Here is an 18,978-nt window from a genome sequence, read left to right as displayed (position 1 = left end):
ATTTTTGGTTGTGGCTATTACTTTGGACCATAATGGACTTCCTTCTATGTGTTTTCTGTTCTTTCATTGTTTGCAGACTCGGTTGCCTTGTGCTTTCCTGTCTTTCATTTCATGTTGGTTTCTTTCTTTCTTTTTTTAATTTTGGATCATCCATAATTATGTGACTCATTCCTATTTTTCCCTACCTGTTTAGCTGTTGATTTTACCTACTTCATTCTAATTCATACAAACAGTTGTACTTGCTTTTTTTGTAATATTACAACGTTTACTGACCAATTTTCTTCTCTGGTCTCTCTGTTTTTCAATCATTTTTGTTGATTTTTACGTTTGATTATTTTGGTTTAACAATTTAAGAAACAGTTGAACGAAGTGCAGGAGCAACAAGATCCCTACCTGCTACCTATTCATACAAGCCATTCTTTTCAGCAAGACCGTATCAGTCTTGGACAACAGCACCAATTACTGTGCCTGGGCATTCCAAATCAGGCTTCACTTCTCTATCAAGCTCTTCCTCTAACACTCCAACAGCTTCTCCATTAAAATCAATATGGTCCGTTTCTTCTGCTTCACCAATCAAATCCACATTAGGAGCCTCCACTACGTCTTCAATTAAATCTGTTAGCGATGTAGCTTCTCCAATTAGATCATTTCGGACAATCTCCTCTCCAATAAAAACCGTGGTCTCACAGCCTCCATATAATATCCAAGTCTCTTCTGGTTCTTTCGTCAGAGCACCCACAGTAACAGAAGCCACTAGTTTGAAAGGGCTGGCATCCGCATTCCCCTCTCGGACATCTCCAGTGACTACAGCTGGGTCTCTTTTGGAGAGATCATCCATTACCATGACGCCTCCAGCATCCCCCAAATCGAACATTAACATGTATTCTTCAAGTTTGCCATTTAAGTCAATCATCACATCAGCATCACCGCTTTTATCTTCACCTTTAAAGTCAGTGGTGTCTCCTGCTAAGTCAGCAGTTGATGCTGTTTCACCATCTAAGGTCACGATGGCTTCATCCCTCACTTCCCCTGTGAAACACACAGTCGGGCATACAGAGGTAGCCATGGTTAACGGATCCATGTCACCTTTGAAATATCCGTCCCCTGCCAATTTAATCAATGGAGCTAAAGCCACAGCCACATTTCAAGACAAGATCACTGCAGCAACCAGTTCTGCAAGTTGTGCTGTTAACGCAGCAACTGATACTGTTGAGAAAATGTTTCCAACCACTACTGCAACCCCATTTTCTCCACTCAGGTCGCATGTGTCTTCAACTCCATCAGCCTTTCAGTCAATAAGAACTACTCCTGCAGGTGTATTGTACACATCTCTTGGGTCAATATCAGCAACTACCTCGTCAGTAACTTCATCAACTATCACAGTCCCAGTATATTCTGTAGTCAATGTTTTGTCTGAACCAGCACTAAAGAAGCTCCCAGAGTCATCTTCCCTTACCAAATCGGCAGCTGCGTTGCTATCGCCTATTAAAACATTGACTACAGAGACACGCACACAGCCTCACTTTAACCGAACCTCATCTCCTATAAAATCATCCTTGTTTTTAGCACCCTCTGCTCTTAAGTTGTCCGTACCATCTTCTTTATCTTCTAGTCAGGAGATGTTAAAAGATGTGGCTGAGATGAAAGAGGACCTAATAAGAATGACAGCGATATTGCAGACAGATGTAATGGAGGACAAGGAATTCCAGCCAGAACTAACAAAGGAGGGTAGAATAGATGATGAAGAACCTTTTAAAATTGTTGAGAAAGTAAAAGAGGACTTAGTAAAAGTTAGTGAGATACTGAAAAAAGATGTGTGTTTAGAAAAGAAAGCATCAACCAAGCTATCAAAAAATGATAAAGGACACTCTTCTGAGGATGAATGGGTAGAGTTCAGTACAGATGAGATTGATGAAGCAAGACGGCAAGGCATGACATATCATCCTATAACTATTCCTGAAAAGGTGCAAATTAAAGCGAAGGCTGTATCTGAAAAGGATTATAACTTGACTAAAGTCATTGATTATTTGACGAATGACATTGGTAGTAGTTCTCTGGCAAGTCTGAAGTACAAGTTTGAAGAGGGGAAAAGAGAAGGTGAAGAGAGACAAAAGAGAGTTTTAAAACCAGCCATTGCATTGCAAGAACACAAACTTAAAATGCCTCCAGCCTCCATGAGGCCTTCTACTTCAGAAAAAGAGTTGTGTAAAATTGCAGATTCCTTTTTTGGAACTGATACTATTTTGGAGTCTCCCGATGACTTTTCCCAACATGACCAAGACAAAAGTCCTTTGTCTGACAGTGGCTTTGAAACAAGAAGTGAGAAAACTCCTTCAGCTCCACAAAGCGCCGAGAGCACAGGGCCGAAACCACTTTTCCATGATGTACCCATCCCTCCGGTCATTACAGAGACAAGAACTGAGGTGGTTCACGTGATCCGTAGCTATGAACCTTCATCAGAAGAAGTTCCCGAACCTCAAGCAGAAGAGCCGCCATCAACGAAAACGGCACCTACTTTTATGGAACTGGAACCCAGGCCAAACGGAGGGTCTATCAAAGAAAAAATGAAAGCCTTTCAAATAAAAGCCAGTAATGAAGATGAAGACCACAAATGTGTTCTTGGCAAAGGTGTCCGTGTAAAAGAAGAAACTCATATAACTACCACTACCAGAATGGTTTACCATAAGCCTCCGTGCACTGAGAGTTCTTCAGAAAGAATTGAAGAAACCATGTCTGTTCATGATATAATGAAAGCTTTTCAGTCAGGACGCGATCCTTCCAAAGAGTTGGCAGGTCTGTTTGAACATAAGTCTTCGGTAACACCAGATGTTAGCAAGTCTACTGAAATTTCACCACAACATACAGAGAAGGACAGCAAAATGAAACCCAAACTGGAGCGTATAATAGAGGTCCATATCGAAAAAGGTAATGAGGCTGAACCTACTGAAGTCATTATTAGAGAAACCAAAAAGCACCCAGAGAAAGAAATGTATGTTTATCAGAAAGACTTACCTCGAGGTGATTTGGAAAAACATGATGCTCTTCCTTGTTCAGATGAACAAGGTCAGCAAGAAGAAGAAGAACTGACAGCAGAAGAGTCCCTACCTTCTTATCTGGAGTCTTCTAGAGTAAATACTCCCGTGTCTCAGGAAGAAGACAGTCGCCCTAGTTCTGCCCAACTTATGTCTGATGACTCGTACAAAACACTGAAGCTTCTGAGTCAGCACTCAGTAGAGTACCATGACGATGAGTTGTCAGAACTAAGAGGGGAGTCTTACAGGTTTGCTGAGAAAATGCTGCTCTCAGAAAAGCTAGATGTGTCTCACTCTGATACTGAGGAGTCAGTTACTGACCATGTTCTACCCCTTAGCTCAGACTTTCAGGGGCATGATAAACGATGCAGAGAAAAAATAGCCACAGCCCCCCCAAAAGAAATCCTCACCAAAATCTCTAAAGATATATCAGAAAATGGTGTAGGTAAAATGTCTAAAGATGATCATTATGATAAAGTGACAGTGTTACATTATACCGGAGATGTTAGTAGCCCAAAGCACGCAATGTGGATGCGCTTTACTGAGAACAGATTAGACAGAGGTAGAGAAAAGTTGATGTATGAAGACAGGGTGGACAGGACTGTTAAGGAGGCAGAAGAAAAACTGACAGAAGTATCACAGTTCTTCCGGGACAAAACAGAGAAACTGAATGATGAACTGCAATCTCCAGAGAAAAAGCAGCAGAAAAGGAATGGGAAAGAAGCACACTCTGGCCATAGTTCAACCAGCAGCAGCCCCGAAAAGGTGACGATTTCTGAGGTGCAGAGTTCAAAGGATGACTGGACTAGAGGAGGACCCTTTGGCCATTGTGGGAAGAGCTTCCCAAAAGCTGATGAAAGAAAAGCAGCTAGTTTGCCTAGCAGTCCCGAGAGAAGGGCCCTTACACAACAGACCGAGGACTGTAAGCAGCTGATGGAGCAGAAAGGAACAGCTCAGAAGAGTAGGACACCCGAGGCTTCGCCAACCGGATTCCAGCTGAAGCAATCCAAACTCAGTTCTATTAGGCTGAAGTTTGAACAGAGCATAGGCTCAAAGAATAAGGACCTACATCATGATGATAAGAAGCAGGACACTCAATCTAAAATCCCAGTGAAAAAAATGCAAGAGAGCAAGCTCCCAGTCTATCAGTTTTATGCAAGAGAAAAGCATGCAAAAGAGGTAGACCTTGCAGATGGGAGTATAACATTACAGAGGGAATCTCCTGCTAGCAAATTAAAAGATGGTGCCCAGGGTAAAGGCAAAGCGATGGAAGATGCTGCTGCTTCAGATGTACTCAGACACAGAAATGAAATGCCAAGTAAGAATGTTCCAGAAGGCTTTGCAGAGCAGAAGCTGAAAGGTTTGGCGTACAGTACGAGCTCAGATACTGCATCAGCCAAGGGGCATTGGGATAAAAAGGTCTATAGGACATGGGAAAGCCCTGGAACATTTGCCCATAACACACAAAAAGAAAAACTGTCCCATGTGCTTGTTCAGGATGCAGTAAAAGACAATCACATTGACCACCCTGAGACTAAAGATCTGGGCAGAGCTAGTGAATTCATCACTGTGACAGAGCATGAGCACAAGGTGTCAACGAGTGGGTCCCATTCAAAGGAGGTGAAGGAAGTGACTGTAAAATCTCCATCCAAAAAGGTCCTTTATAGAGAATATTTTGTCAGAGAAGGAGAGCCCCCCAGTGAAGTGATGGATAAAACCTCAAAGAAAAAAGAACCATTGACTGCATCCCACATTCCAGTCAGAATTTCAGAAGAAAAACGAATGTTATCAGCTAGCATTCCCGATGGAGTTCATGAACAGCTAAAACATGCAGCACATGAACTGTCAGCTAAAGTGTCCCATGCTAGTGTGGCAAAGGAAAAAACTGAGAGGAATTTTGATTATACAGAGCATGTTAAAAATAAGTATTCAGAATTTTGTCAGTTTAGCAGTAAGCACATCAAATTAAGTCCTCCTATGGAGGATGCTGAGCTATCCCTTAGTAAATCACCTGATTCTTTAGAAAATAGCCCAGGAAAGGAGTCTCCCTCAAGGGACTTTGACTCTATTCATAGTGATAACTTGGCAAAATCAGCCCCTTTAGCAGCAGCTGAGGGAACAAAAGAGATAAAAACCTTACCTGTTTACGTCAGTTTTGTTCAAGTAGGGAGGCAATATGAAAGGGAGGTGCAACAAGGAAATATTAAAAAAATTGTAAGTCAGGAAAGTAAGACGGTACAAGAGACAAGGGGGGGCTTTTACACCACAAGGCAGCAGAAACAGCTTCCTTCTCCACAAGGCAGTCCAGAAGATGACACATTAGAGCAGGTGTCCTTTATAGATAGTTCTGGGAAAAGTCCATTAACACCTGAAACTCCTAGCTCAGAGGAAGTGAGTTACGAGTTTACATCTAAAACGCCTGATTCACTAATTGCTTATATACCAGGCAAACCCAGTCCTATCCCTGAGGTTTCTGAGGAGTCTGAAGAGGAAGCAGAGGCTAAGTCAACCTCTGTAAAACAGGCCATTGTTGAGCCACCAAAAATTGACAGAGTGCTGCCCAGTAGCTTAGACAGAGATTCTAATAAAAGGCCCAAAGGGAACCGGGTTGCGTACATTGAGTTCCCTCCTCCTCCTCCGCTAGATGCCGATCAGACAGAATCAGAAAAGCAGCGCCACTCCTCTGAGAGTGAAATGGAGATGATAGAAGTAAACCTACGGGATGAACATGACAAATGTCAGCTGGCTGAACCACTCATAAGAGTACAGCCACCTTCTCCTGGGCCACCAGGAGAAGATCTTAGTGACTCCAGCGATGATGAATCCCTGTATCAGCCTGTTCCCATTAAAAGATACATGTTTAAATTGAATGACGTTGAAGATGGCCAGAAAGAAGGCTCCAAGCATAAATTGCCTGCAAAAAGAGAGAATGGGAAACCTAATGATTTTGATCTTAGCCTTGATTCTCCCCAGAATGATATTGCGCAAAATGGGAACAATGACCAGTCTGTCACTGAGTGTTCCATAGCAACCACTGCAGAATTTTCCCATGATACAGATGCAACTGAAATTGACTCTCTTGATGGGTATGATCTACAAGATGAAGATGACGGCTTAACCGAGAGTGATTCCAAACTTGCAGGCCCAGCAGTGGAAATCAAAAAAGACATATGGGCTACAGAAGGCATTTTGAAACAGACTGATCGGTGTTTTAGCCAAAGTAAGCTGGAAGTTATTGAGGAGGAAGAAAAAGTTGGTACTGAAGAAAACAAACTTTTATCAAAATGTCCAGCAGCTGAAAAAAGTGCCGATAAGACTGAACAAAAATCAGGGGCACAGTTTTTCACTTTGGAAGGCAGGCACCCTGACAGGACTGTGTTTCCTGATACATATTTCAGTTACAAAGTAGATGAAGAGTTTGCAACCCCTTTTAAGACAGTAGCTACTAAAAGCCTAGATTTTGACCCTTGGTCCAATAACCGTGGTGATGATGAAGTGTTTGAGTCCAAATCGAGGGATGACGAGGCTAAGCCTTTTGGCCTTGCTGTAGAAGACAGATCTCAAGCGACAACCCCAGATACGACTCCAGCCAGAACTCCAACTGATGAAAGTACACCAACTAGTGAGCCCAATCCCTTCCCGTTTCACGAAGGGAAGATGTTTGAGATGACTCGCAGTGGCGCAATTGACATGAGCAAGAGGGATTTTGTTGAAGAAAGACTCCAATTTTTTCAGATTGGTGAGCATACTTCTGAAGGGAAGTCAGGGGACAAGGGGGAAGGGGATAAAAATAAAGTCACTGCCATCACACAGCTGCAGTCAGGGGACAAAGCTGTAGGAAAAAACGTAGAGGGAGAAGTAGAAACACCAACAGTTGAATGTAAGCTCATCACCCAGGCCAGTGGAGATTGTACGGAAGCAACACCTGGTAGTAACTCCCTGGAGAAATCATCGACCGCTGTTAATGCTTCTAAAGTTGATCCCAAATTGCGCACACCTATTAAAATGGGAATTTCTGCTTCTGCCATGACGCTGAAGAAAGATGTCTCTGGAGAAGTTACAGATAAGCTAGAGGCTATGACGCCAGGTGTTCAGGGGTTAGAATATGAAGCCATAGAGGAGGTTACAAGCCAGTCAAGTGGTAGGGAAGCAGAAAAGCATGATTTCCAAAAAGATAATTTTAATAACAACAACAATTTGGACCCATCCGTTTTACCTAACGATAGCGTTACCTGTAAAGTAGTGCTAAATGAACATTTTGAGCCTAAGTGTCCCACACAGAAAGCTACTCAATTGAAAAACACTTCAGGAAATGATACAGGTGCAACACAAGGACACTGTAAACCAAAAGTACACGGAGAACAGCAGAAGTCATCAGAGCCAATAGGGAATAGAGCGAGATCAAAACTTCCCATAAAGGCTACCTCAGCAAAAGAAGCTATCCCACATAGCAGTAGCCAATCCTGCAGAGTGAGTAAAGTCAGACAGGATAGTAAACTTGACAAAAGGAAACAAAACAGCTCTTTCCCACATGTAGAAGTAAGGTCTAAGATTCCTGTAAAAAATACACAAAGGCATAACTTAGCCATAGCTAGAAAGACACCAGCAGTTCAAAACCAAGAGCAGCTAGAGAGAAGCAAAGCCAAACTGCTTCCTTCTAAATTACCATTAAAGGTAAGATCTACCACCAGCACCTCTACCACCACCACCACCACCGCTGCAGCAGCAACAGTTAAAGTAAAGCAGAGTCAGCTTAGGGAGGTATGTAAACATTCTATTGAATATTTTAAGGGAATTAGTGGAGAGGCTTTAAAGCTTGTGGACCGCCTGTCTGATGAAGACAAAAAGTTGCAGTCAGAGGTGTCCGATGATGATGAAGAAGAAGACAGTACGTCAAGAAACACGTCCCTGTCCGAAGCCACTCAAGTTTTCCAGCCTTCCATTACATCGAAGCCCGCTAGAGATATGAGAACAGAGGCAGCATCTTTAAAATCAAAGATTGAAAAGTCCGACAGTGAGAGGAGGAGGAGTAAGAGGACTGGTGAGAATGGAGGGAGTCAGGTTTCTGGAGCTCTCGTGGCTCACCTCGTGGAGATCAAGCCTAGTTTGTAAAACTTTCAACTTGTTGATCCTAGTGCATGAACTGTTGTGATTGCCTGTGAAGTGACTTACTGTAGTTCTCATTCTGTCATTGTCATCTGTATGTGCTGTCTTTTATACTCTTCTTTCTTCCTTTAAGTGAAGCCTATACTATAGACAGCTAGTGAAGCATGCTAAATACATTCATGTAATAGTTTAGGTCTTAGAAGACTTCATTTTATGACAGCAAAAAAAACACACCCCTCATTTTGTCAAACAGAGAAAACATTTTTTTTTCTTTAAGTACTGGTGGACTATTTTCCACCACCCCACCAGTAGTTAAAGCACTGTTGAACAGTTGAGTAGATAGATTGTTGGCATGTTTGGTTTCATTTACACAATTAACATCATGTAGTTTGACACTCGGCCTTATAAAGGTGGCATTTTTTTTCAAATCTGTGACAAATATGTATTTATTTATTGTAGGTTTTAGGGCACTCAGTCATTTTAGCAATTGATCTGAGCACCAGTTAACATAGTACAATGTATTAAAATGCTGTTGGTGCTAAGAATTCTTTCACAGCACCTTTTTAATCAATAAATTATAAATCACAGGTCCACAGAGTCCATGTGAACGGACAGATATAAGGATGGCAATAGTGGCCGATCACCTGGGACTTAGTTGGACAGGTAAGAATTTCTTTTGATACCCAGCTGAGGGTGTGTATGTGTGTGTGTTAGAGTGCAGTTTAGTCCTCAGGGCATCTTTTGTCTTCAGAAAAAGAGGGATACAGTAGACAAGCGAGATTGCAAGAGGTCTTTATGAAATGTGCTTTAGTAGTACTTATATTATAAAATTTCCATAAACATGGTTTATGGAAGACAATCTTACTTGGCTATGAGTGATCACCAAAGAAGAAGAAGAAGAAGATTATAAAACTGGTGTTTATAAAGCATTTGTGACATATGTATCCCATCATTTCTTCAGGGAGCTAAGTCTGATGTGTCAGCCACACAACCACCCTGTGCAATCAGTTAACATGATAGTAACCCCTAGCGAGCTTCATAGCATTAGGTGGCCAAGCAGGAAACTTAGTCTTGAGACCATCACATGTTGCATGGGTTTTTTCTTCACAATTTTGTTACCTCATTATCTCTAGAATCCACTGCATCGGTCCTGTCTCCTCACAGGCCTCGGATATGGTAGGGTGGGTAGAGGTTAACAAGGTTTATTATTCCTCATCTGTCCTGTAGAAATGTAAGAAATAAATACTTTTGAAGTAGCACAAAGGCCCTTTTGATAAAGACCTCTCCTCAAAGCAAAGCCAGCGAGTTAGACCTCTCTTCATTCTCACCAACTAGTATTGTAATATAGGCACTAAAAGTTGTGTGGCTGCCAGAAAGGATCTTGACTGCACATGGGGCATCCAGGGCCATGAGAGGCATTGGTGGCCGCCATGTTGCCTTGGCAATAAGGCAGCTGACCAGTCCGGCTCAGTCCCCTTCCTGCTCCTCAAGGAGCAGGCAGATCTCCTGACATGCCCCTCTTGTCCATTGTTGACAAAAGAATGGAGCTCTCATTGCTGCCTTCTCCTGCCTCCTCCTACATACCCCAGGCATGTCAGAAATATTTTATAGCTTTGTATACCATATTTGACAGTTTGGATTCAAAGTATTCTGTATGAGAGTGGAAGATACCTGTTTGCACTTTGAAGACTCTTTGTGTGTCTGCTTTGGCCATTTTCCCTCTCTCTGACTGCAGTTCTCTTGCTACATAATATACCTTTCCAGAGATTTATCTGAGTCTTCAGGGTAACTTACAACATGAGGAGGTGAAGACAAGAAAGCCCTGGTGCCTGCATAAAACACCAGCTGCAGTTCTTTGAGTTGAAGCCAATGTGTTGCTATGCCACATAGTAATTGTGAGGTCATCAGTGATTGTCTACCTGACTGGAAGCCTGATTTAGACTTCCTCAGCCTGCTGCTGATGTTTTGGAACACAACTCCCATCATCCCTGGCAGTTGGCCATGCTGGCTAGGGTTGCTGAGAGGTGTAGTCCGAAAAACCTAGAGAGCAGCAGGTTGGAGAAGGCTATATTTAGACACAGCAGGAAACTTGGGAAAGTGTGCAACCTCTTGACCTCCCTTGGGTGGGGTAAGTGGAGGAATATATAAATGCCGTTTGTAGAACTGGTGAAGGAAGGATACAGCCCAAAGCTCTACAAACAGTGGTTTCAGACAGCAGGATGAAATGATACCTGCTCTCTCAGAGGACTTTCTCCTTTCCGATTTCTATGACATGTTACACTGAAAAGGCAGAAATCTGAACCAAACTTGGTTTTTCCATGTGTGACCTGCTGAACCGAGTTTTCAAAATAAACTTTGTTATCTCTCTCTTCCCTCCATTTCCCCCATGTGATAGAACTGGCAAGAGAGCTGAATTTTTCTGTTGATGAAATTAATCAAATCCGGGTAGAAAACCCAAACTCTTTGATTGCTCAGAGCTTCATGTTGTTAAAGAAATGGGTGACCAGAGATGGGAAAAATGCTACAAGTAAGTTTCATAATTATTATTGTTTTAAGTATGTAGAAGTCCATATTTTGCTGAACTTCATACACAGACTAGACCCATCACTTAATGACTGTACCCTCAACCAGTATGTGAGAATAAAATGCCACAGATCAAAGACTATAGATATAATTTTCAACTCATACATTCATTCATTCATTCATTCATACATTTCAATTCATGCATTCAGCTGTGGGTCATCAAGTTTTGGGAAGTCAAGGAATAAGGCATCTGCATGCATGGATCTGTCTGGATAGGCTTAAAACAACACAATCTCACAGTCCTCACAGTGAGAACATATGAACAGATGAAACTGCCTTATATTGAGTCAGACTATTGATCCTTCTAGTCCAGCATTGCCAACTGTAACTGGCAGCAGCTCACCATAAGTCTTTTTAGCCCTAAGTTAGAGCTGGGACCTTCTGTGTGCAAACCATGTGTTCACCTACTGAGCCATTCCCAAAGTAGTTCCATGCACATACAATGCACTGAGGAGAATGCTGCCCACTGTTTGAGATTGTGACAAGGCATGGCTATGGGAGGTACTGCATGGCAATAGAATTATTCCATTTTTACAGTAGCATGCACTTATACACAGAGTATTGACGAAGAGCTGATTTGTGCTTTATAGGCACTCTACGACACCAGTATTCGCTATGGTAGATACATGAAGTGTGAAGGTGAGACACATGTCTCTAAACACTTGGGAACGTGCACTGGAAAGTAGAGACTGGTTGATTGAATCTACTGCATGCATAATAATGTTACTGTTGCGACCACTGGCCATACTCATAGACAGTTACAAATTTCAGTTATGAAATACTTTTCATCTATTTTGTTCTTCCTTCCACAGCTGATGCCTTAACCTCTATATTGACAAAAATCAATCGGATTGACATTGTAACTTTGTTGGAAGGACCAATATTTGATTATGGAAACATTTCAGGCACCAGAAGCTTTGCAGATGAAAATAATGTTTTCCATGATCCTGTTGATGGTAACTGAATTTGCTTCATTTTGACCAATATTTATCCACACAGAAAGGTCTTTTCATCTAATAACATAAACTATGCAAGATGATACTGTTTCAAATAAAATATATATTTATTTATCTCAAATATTTAAAAAATCAGGGTATGTATCAATGAACACTTCAGAGTTGTTTGGCTCTATTAACTTAATTTGAACTCAGTCTAAAATTACTGTGAAATTGTTCCCTTTGGTAAAATTACAACTGCTTATTGTTTCTTTACATTCTAAAATTACCCTAATGGGATAATGAAATTCTGGTACTCTAATCAATGCCCAGATTTATGCTGAGATTTAACTTCAATTTTTGTTCTTCAACTGTAAAGGTTTTATTGAGCAGATAGATATATAAATGAATCTGTACTACTGATCAGGTGCTAAAAACTAATTCTGACTTTGAAGATACATTAAGCTGCTTTCCAAATACTTCCTTTTTTGTAAGCTATGTTCTTCTAAACACTATGAAAGTCTCCCTTTTTCATGTATTTTATTCAAACACATGCTGTTTTTGCTGCCTTCTGCAAGGATTTTCTGGCTGTGTGCAGCGCTTATGAGCTTAATTCATCCCCAAGCAACATTCTTCACCGCATTGCAGAAATTAAAATTCTGTGGACATTTTAAGAAGTTTTCTCTTGAAATGTTGCTTGTGCCTTTTAATCAGAGACAAGTATCTTTTCTACAAAGAGAATGTGCTTCTCTGTGTTGCTGTCTATCCTTCCTCTCCTCTGAACCTTCCTCAAGCTTCTTGTCCTCACCAAGACCAGACTACCTTTTAACTTTCTCTCAGTTGATTCAGTTGCAGAACTCGGAGACATTAGTGCACATTGCTCTCCAGGCAGCACAATGTAATGCTGATCTCTCTCCCCATCCCAGCCTTTCATCAGCTCATCAACTTAATATTTACCTCTGAGAATATGGTTTACAGTTCACTGTCATTTCATTTGTCCATGTTCAAGTCTAACTGCCAGAGCAGGGATGGTCAACCTCTGTATTCCTGGGGGCTGCTCCATTCACCAGCTGCTACTCTGGGCTTTGGGAGTACTTTTCACAGAACCAAGCAGACCTCATTATGGATAATCAGACTTCATTGCAAAGCTAGCAGTAAGGGCTCTATAGGTATGGAGCATTCACGTTTGGGTGGCAAAAGATCATTAATTGCTGGGTGGAGGAAGTAATGTCCTTCCAGAAAGATTCTGTCATGAGGCTGATTGGTAGCTTGCTTTTGCCTTTTCAGGATGCTCTTAATATAGCTATACACTAAATTCTACATGCAATATCCTTTGGGCAATTGTTTGTACCACACATTTATTAAAATTGGGGAGGTACTTCAGGGCTGATCAGGCTCACAGGTCTCCAGCGGGTCATCCCTGTTCTGGATAATTATTGTTCTCTCTTTTTTGTTGCTTATGTTTTTCTTTTCTCTCTTTATTCAATCAGTGTTTCTGATTGTACCCATGTCACCAAGATCGCCTCAGTCTCCAAGATCACCAAGATCTCCTTATTCATCACAATCCTCTCATCTCTGTAGTTTTACTGTTCCCGAAATTTATATCTAGATCCTCCCTACCCTGTAGTTTTTGTTTTAGATTTTGCCTCTACAGTCTCTGAGAATATGCTATACTTTTTTGTCCTCTTTAAGGTTCATTTCCATATTTCTAACAACTGCGTTATCATGATGCAGTGATTAAAGTTGAAGTATCTACAGATGATATTTCACATTTGTAATGGTATAAAGCCAAGTAGTTTTATCTTTTGGAAACTGGATGATAAAAATGTACAACAATTTTTAAGAAAACCTGGCTGTCTTGCTTTATAACATAATTCATTACATTTAAACTTTTTGAGTAAATCCAAATACAAGCAGAAAAGTTATTTTGCCACAATATACCACTCTTGATATAAAAAGACAGCAAGCAGCAATCCAGATTCAGTCCATTTGCTATTGAGAAGAGAAATATAATACTACTGAAATTACTGGAAAACCAGTAATTGAAAAATTGCAACCATGTGTGCTGTAGACCAATAGTAATAAGCTGTGCTGTATTAGCCATTTCATCTACTTTGGTTTTGTTGCATTCTTTAAGGATGTTACATTCATTATTACATTCCTACTTAAAGTGTTGTTACCATTTCATACATTTTCCACATTTTCCATAATTAACTGGCCACTCTGCATGCTTGATTATATGTCACTCCATACTTCATTGCAATCAGTCCAAATGTGCTGTCTTCCATAGGTTATCCCACCATCCAAGTGGAACTGGAAACTCCCACTGGGTTGCGCTTCGTGCCACCCACCCCTTCCCAGCAAGATGATTTCTTTAGCGATTTCTCTAGCATAGAGTCACCCCTTAGAACTCCCAGTAGACTGAGTGACGTGTTAGTAACTCCACAGGGAAACATAGATGATACAGCAGCAGAACCTCCAGTGGTGACTGAAGAAGACACTTCACTGGAAGACGGCAAACACGATTTCTCAGTGCCTAGAGAAGGAGCATCTAAAGATGTAGGCCAGATCCAATTGGATGAAATGGACTTTAATGATTACCCACGCTATCTTGGTAGTTATGCCGAGGTACCAAAACAAAAGCTAAGCCAAGAGACTAGTCCAGCTTTAGTGAGAACTGAGCAGCAGGAGAGAGAAAAGTCTGGTACTGATGAGATGACGGAAGAAAAGCTTAAATCTCTGTTTGAAGACATTCACCTTGACGAAGTAGTTGAGTCTGAGGAGATGACAGAAGAAAAAGTCTTGTCTATTCTTAAGTATGTGCAGCAGGCAGAACAGGAACTGTCTTCAATTACAGGTTGGCAGAGTGAGGCCTCCAGTGTCAATGTGGAGCCGCCAACACCAGGACGCAGAATAAGCGGTGAATTGCTGGATCGACTAGATGACAGGTATGAAAGTGCTCAACTAACCAAGTATTCTCATTTTGAAAACACTTATGACTTTTTCCCCCAAACCCATGGTCATTGTATTTCTAGATGAAGTACCTATATAATGCTTATGTAAGTAAGCAGCAATCCAGATTATAAGGCACCGATATTCTCAAAGCAAATTTACAGTATGGCATTTAAAACAGTGAAACCCCAAACACTGTTAAGATTGTGGGGGGTGCACAATAAAATCAGGCTCAGAACAGAATGGGCAGCAGGAAATACATAAGCCTAGTTCCCAAAGGAACAGAAGAATATTTGACCACTTTTCCAATTTCAAAAAAAGTAGAGTAAAGGTTGCACAGGCCTCCTGGAGAGAGGATGGGTATACTGAAGTCCCAGAGCAGTGACAAAAAAAACCTGATCCTGCTCTTTTTGCATTTGCATTGGATGCTAATGCAAAATCCAAAGGTGATTATACTTTTAGGAGGGTCTTGTTAGCTGATCTCAATACTCTGGGTAGGGAGGAAAATTATGTATGGGGATATTACGGGGATATGCTTCCTGAAATAAGCTAGGGCTAAAAGATCATGCTGTCCACATGACCCGAAAGCTGTACGCCAGCTCCCTCGGCCAATAAAGCGAGTCTAATGGTCAGGGGCCCCTTTACCTTTACCTTTAAAAGATCAAAACCAGCACTGGTAAAATGCTAATTAGCCATACTGGCATATAGATATATGAATCTTCCTTATGTTATTAACAATCGAGCACACTGTTGGCAGCTACCATCCAAGGTCTTGGGGGCAAATACTTTTCCTACACCTGCTTACTGAAATCCTTTTAAGAGGAATTGTAAGTCACTAAACCTGGGACATTTTGCATGCCAAATTTATTGCAGAGCTATACTCCCTCCCACTGGACTTAATGGAAAGCTCTAGTCTGAATTGTGTGTTAAACACACACACAAACTTTATTCTGCTCTTTGTTTGAGAAACCAAAACAGCAGAGCTTCCTTTGCCTTCAGATCATCATCAAATTTTCTCTGAGCCATAGAAGCTCACTGGTAGATATTGAGCCTTTGGTGCATATTCTCAATCTCAGCTGAACCGGCCTCACAGGTTTTTTGTGAAGAAAATATTTAGCCATATATGTCACCTTGGAGGAGGAAGGGTGGGACAGAAGTACAACACATAAATTAACACTTATCTATTTTCCAGTGCTTGATCATGTTTGCTTTGTCTCTTGTAGCCCTGACCAGTGTAGAGATTCTATTACCTCATATCTCAAAGGAGAAGCAGGAAAGTTGGAAACCAATGGAAGCTACTCAGAATCTACAACAGAAGCAAAGACTAAGCCTTTCGTTCAGGAGTCTGCAAAGAGCCTAGGAAAACAGAGCGACAAGGAAACTGTGAAACCAAAAACGCAAAGTTCTCTCCGAACTGAGCAGCAAACCATCTCATTAACGTCGCATCAGAAATCTTTGCAAGAGGCAAGCAAGCCAGCAGTCGATACACCTAAAACCTCTGTGCCTGTCAGCATGAAAAAGACAAGCTGGAATACTTCCGATGACAGCAAGCTGAGACCAAAAGCCCAGGAAGAGGAAGGAGCAACATCGTCCGAACAAAAGGTATAAATGCCATCCGCCTTACTTTGTGTGGGAGTTTTCATTCTTAATTCAGCTAAAGCATTGTGAATATAGAATGAACTTCCCTCTGTGGCTTCCCTTTTATATTTCTCCCCAAAAACTTCCCAGCTAAGGCCAACCATGCAGTGCTGAAACTTCAGTTTAGAGAGCAACAGAGTTTAGTGATCTCCCCTCTCTTATGCAGACTCCATCCCTCTCATCAGCCACTTTAAAAGCCTTGCTTAAACCCATGTTTAAGCTTTCCTTGAAATGAAAGCAGAGAAGCAACTTTTTGTCTGGATTGTGGTGAGGGAGCAGGAAGAAATGATGGGGATGATTTTGAGCCTGCTCAAAAAACTGCAAAGGGTCCCTTCTGAGAATCTGGCATTTGCCCAAAAATGGGTTTAAAAAACCCAACTCTCAATAAATCTTTCTGAACCAAGGAATGTGTGTGCATGCTGCTCACTGTTGGCAGTGGAGAGCAGCATGCAGCTACTGAAAGTTAGGTCAATGAAGGAAGCTCTGTGATGGAATCAAGGCTCTTGCTCAGCCCCAAACCTATTTTGGAGTCTGGTCAAGGGACCTCAGAGGTCTAGTGCCCCATCAGGAGAACCCTCTAGACATGAAGCCAGCACCCCATGAGTCCTGCTGGCCACCCAGGTCCATAGACTCAGCATTAGAGACGACTCTGAGGAAGCCTACATAAAGGACTATGGTTGTGGTGCCAAGCTCTCCAGGATCCTCTTGCCAGTCAGTTGAGACAGCCACAGGAGCAGATGGAAGGCAAAAAAATTAAAATGCTCTTTACTCTCTTCTCTACCCTCTGTCGCAAGCTCCTTGTGGGCTTCTACTTAGAATCATAGAATTATTTCTGCTAATATTCTTCAGTCTTTTGGCTTTTTGTATTGCTTCTGCAAACCGTGGTTTGCAAATGAGGAGCCAACCACAAGAGCCTTCCCATGCCCTTCCTCCTTCCCTGTAGCCCTGAACATTCCTAAACAAGAGTCTCCACTTAACCAGAATTTGAAACCCTGGTCTTGTGCCCAACCCCTGATATACAATCAATAGTTTGCTGATGTAATATACTTGAGATCAACAAGGGACAAGAGGGGGGAAATGTGCACCAGAAGTGGGAAGGGAGTACATGTTCCCAAGCGTATGCCTCCCTGTCAGTAAACTATTGTTTGCATGTAGCCTGCCAAGCATTTATGGCTATGCCAGGCTATACCTGTACAAACCTATGATGTATTTTGAAATATTTTTAAGGCCGCTCTGCATGCAGAATGCCTACCTCACTTGTGGACATGGCAAAATGCTCCTAACTGAAATATTACCTACCCTGAAAGCAAGATTGCAGACATTCCCCTCTATGGTATTTTTCAGGATGAACTAATGTTGGGTATAACCATTTTCCCCCTCTATTCCTGCTCAGATTCATGTTTGTCTTTTAAATGAGCTGGTAAAATGTACTAAAAACTGCATTTATCAGGAGTATAGTGAGAGTGACAGTGACAGTGACAGTGACATTGAGATTCAGAGTGATTCAAGCTCAGATGAAGAACAGAGAATCACTACAAGGGTTTATCGGCGACGTTTGATTCTGAAGGTATCGCATGACTGTAGTTCCCACTGGCATGGAGTTGGGTCTTGGACTGCAGTACTAATAGTGTTCACATTATACTCCTTCTCTTGGTGTGGTATGTATTTCATAACTGATGGCAGCCCCCTGTATAATCTTAAGACTTGTGGTGGAAAACAACCAAATTGCACGATGGGTATCCTTTGATAATCCCACTGTGTGCAGCATGACTTTGCCTCTATAGGTGCACTTTGACTAAATATACACAAATGCCGCTCAGTATAGTGAAATTATAAACTGGATCGACAGCAGTTTTGCAACTATGACCATTATAGCTTGGCTAGTAACAACGGTGAAAGATATATTAATTCTGATTTTGAAGCTGAATGTTGGAAGATTTGGGACAGATAAAAGAAAGTACTTCACACAGCTATGGAACTCCTCCCACAGGAGGTAGCGGTGGCCACCAAGCTGGATGGCTTCAAAAGAGGATTGAACAAATTCATAGAGGACAAAGCTATTGATGGCTACTAGTCATGATGGGTTTTCTCTGCCTCCACAGACTGAGGTAGTATTGCTTCTGAATAACACTTTCTGGAAAGCACAGGGAGAGCACTCTTGTACTCTGATCCCACTTGTGGGTTTCCTACAGGGATCTGGTTGGTTACTGTGAGAACAAGATGTTGGGCTGTTGGCCTGATCTAGCAGGATCCTATGTTCCTGCAGTTTTTGTTTTTAATAGCATTCTTCTGAACAGTCTAAATCAGGGGTGGTTAGCCTTTTTCAACCCAAGGATGGCATTCCCCGTTGGCCAAGAAACACTCTGGGGGCTGTATGCTAGTGGCAGGTGTGACCCCACACTCTTGCACATCCACAAACCACACACATGTAGAAGACCCACAGCCCCCCTCCATGAGGTGATCCATACAATCAGCTGTGGGGGAAAGGTTATCCCTACTCCCTCAACTGATGATCAATTGGCTGGTTTTATGTAATTTTTATTATTTTGAGCAATCCTGGGCTCCCTTGCGGAGAAGAGTAGGTTATAAATGTGAATAATAAATATATGACTAGCTAGGGAGTTCTTTGCATTACTATCCATCTGATACCTACTTTAATTACATAATATGTCTAGCTTAGGTTTATTCCCCCGTTTTGCCACCACCGGCAAAATTTATGGGTTCTTGGAGGG

General features: G+C 41.7%; 2 protein-coding genes across 64 annotated transcripts in view; one reads left to right on the top strand and one right to left on the bottom strand.

Moving 5' to 3' along the window:
- Positions 1 to 18,978, bottom strand: part of LOC310845383 (uncharacterized protein) — a 124,555-nt gene that overhangs the window by 80,876 nt on the left and 24,701 nt on the right. For 2 of the 14 annotated variants that reach the window (XR_014564654.1, XR_014564655.1), the window contains exon 3: positions 9,258 to 9,359. The exons of 10 other annotated variants lie outside the window; for them this stretch is intronic. The gene's annotated coding sequence lies outside the window, so the exon portion shown is untranslated. Of the gene's footprint in view, positions 1 to 9,257; positions 9,360 to 9,809; positions 10,035 to 18,978 lie in introns of those variants that run through there. 2 more of the 14 variants (XR_014564656.1, XR_014564657.1) reach the window with 2 other exon arrangements.
- ANK3 (ankyrin 3) overlaps positions 1 to 18,978 on the top strand; it is a 380,323-nt gene that overhangs the window by 353,973 nt on the left and 7,372 nt on the right. For 25 of the 50 annotated variants that reach the window (XM_083740203.1, XM_083740208.1, XM_083740205.1 and 22 more), the window contains 7 exons: positions 355 to 8,073; positions 8,727 to 8,801; positions 10,534 to 10,665; positions 11,534 to 11,677; positions 13,947 to 14,604; positions 15,832 to 16,210; positions 17,640 to 17,813. In XM_083740203.1, the coding sequence (XP_083596329.1) occupies positions 355 to 8,073; positions 8,727 to 8,801; positions 10,534 to 10,665; positions 11,534 to 11,677; positions 13,947 to 14,604; positions 15,832 to 16,210; positions 17,640 to 17,813 (9,281 nt within the window). The remainder of the gene's footprint in view (positions 1 to 354; positions 8,074 to 8,726; positions 8,802 to 10,533; positions 10,666 to 11,533; positions 11,678 to 13,946; positions 14,605 to 15,831; positions 16,211 to 17,639; positions 17,814 to 18,978) is intronic. The other 25 variants (XM_083740224.1, XM_083740229.1, XM_083740230.1 and 22 more) reach the window with 7 other exon arrangements.

The sequence above is a fragment of the Podarcis gaigeae genome (assembly GCF_964106915.1).
Source record: "Podarcis gaigeae genome assembly, chromosome: 5".
Classification (NCBI taxonomy): Eukaryota; Metazoa; Chordata; class Lepidosauria; order Squamata; family Lacertidae; genus Podarcis; species Podarcis gaigeae.
The sequence above is the reverse complement of the archived record's forward strand: the minus strand, read 5'-3'. Positions and strand labels throughout refer to the sequence as shown.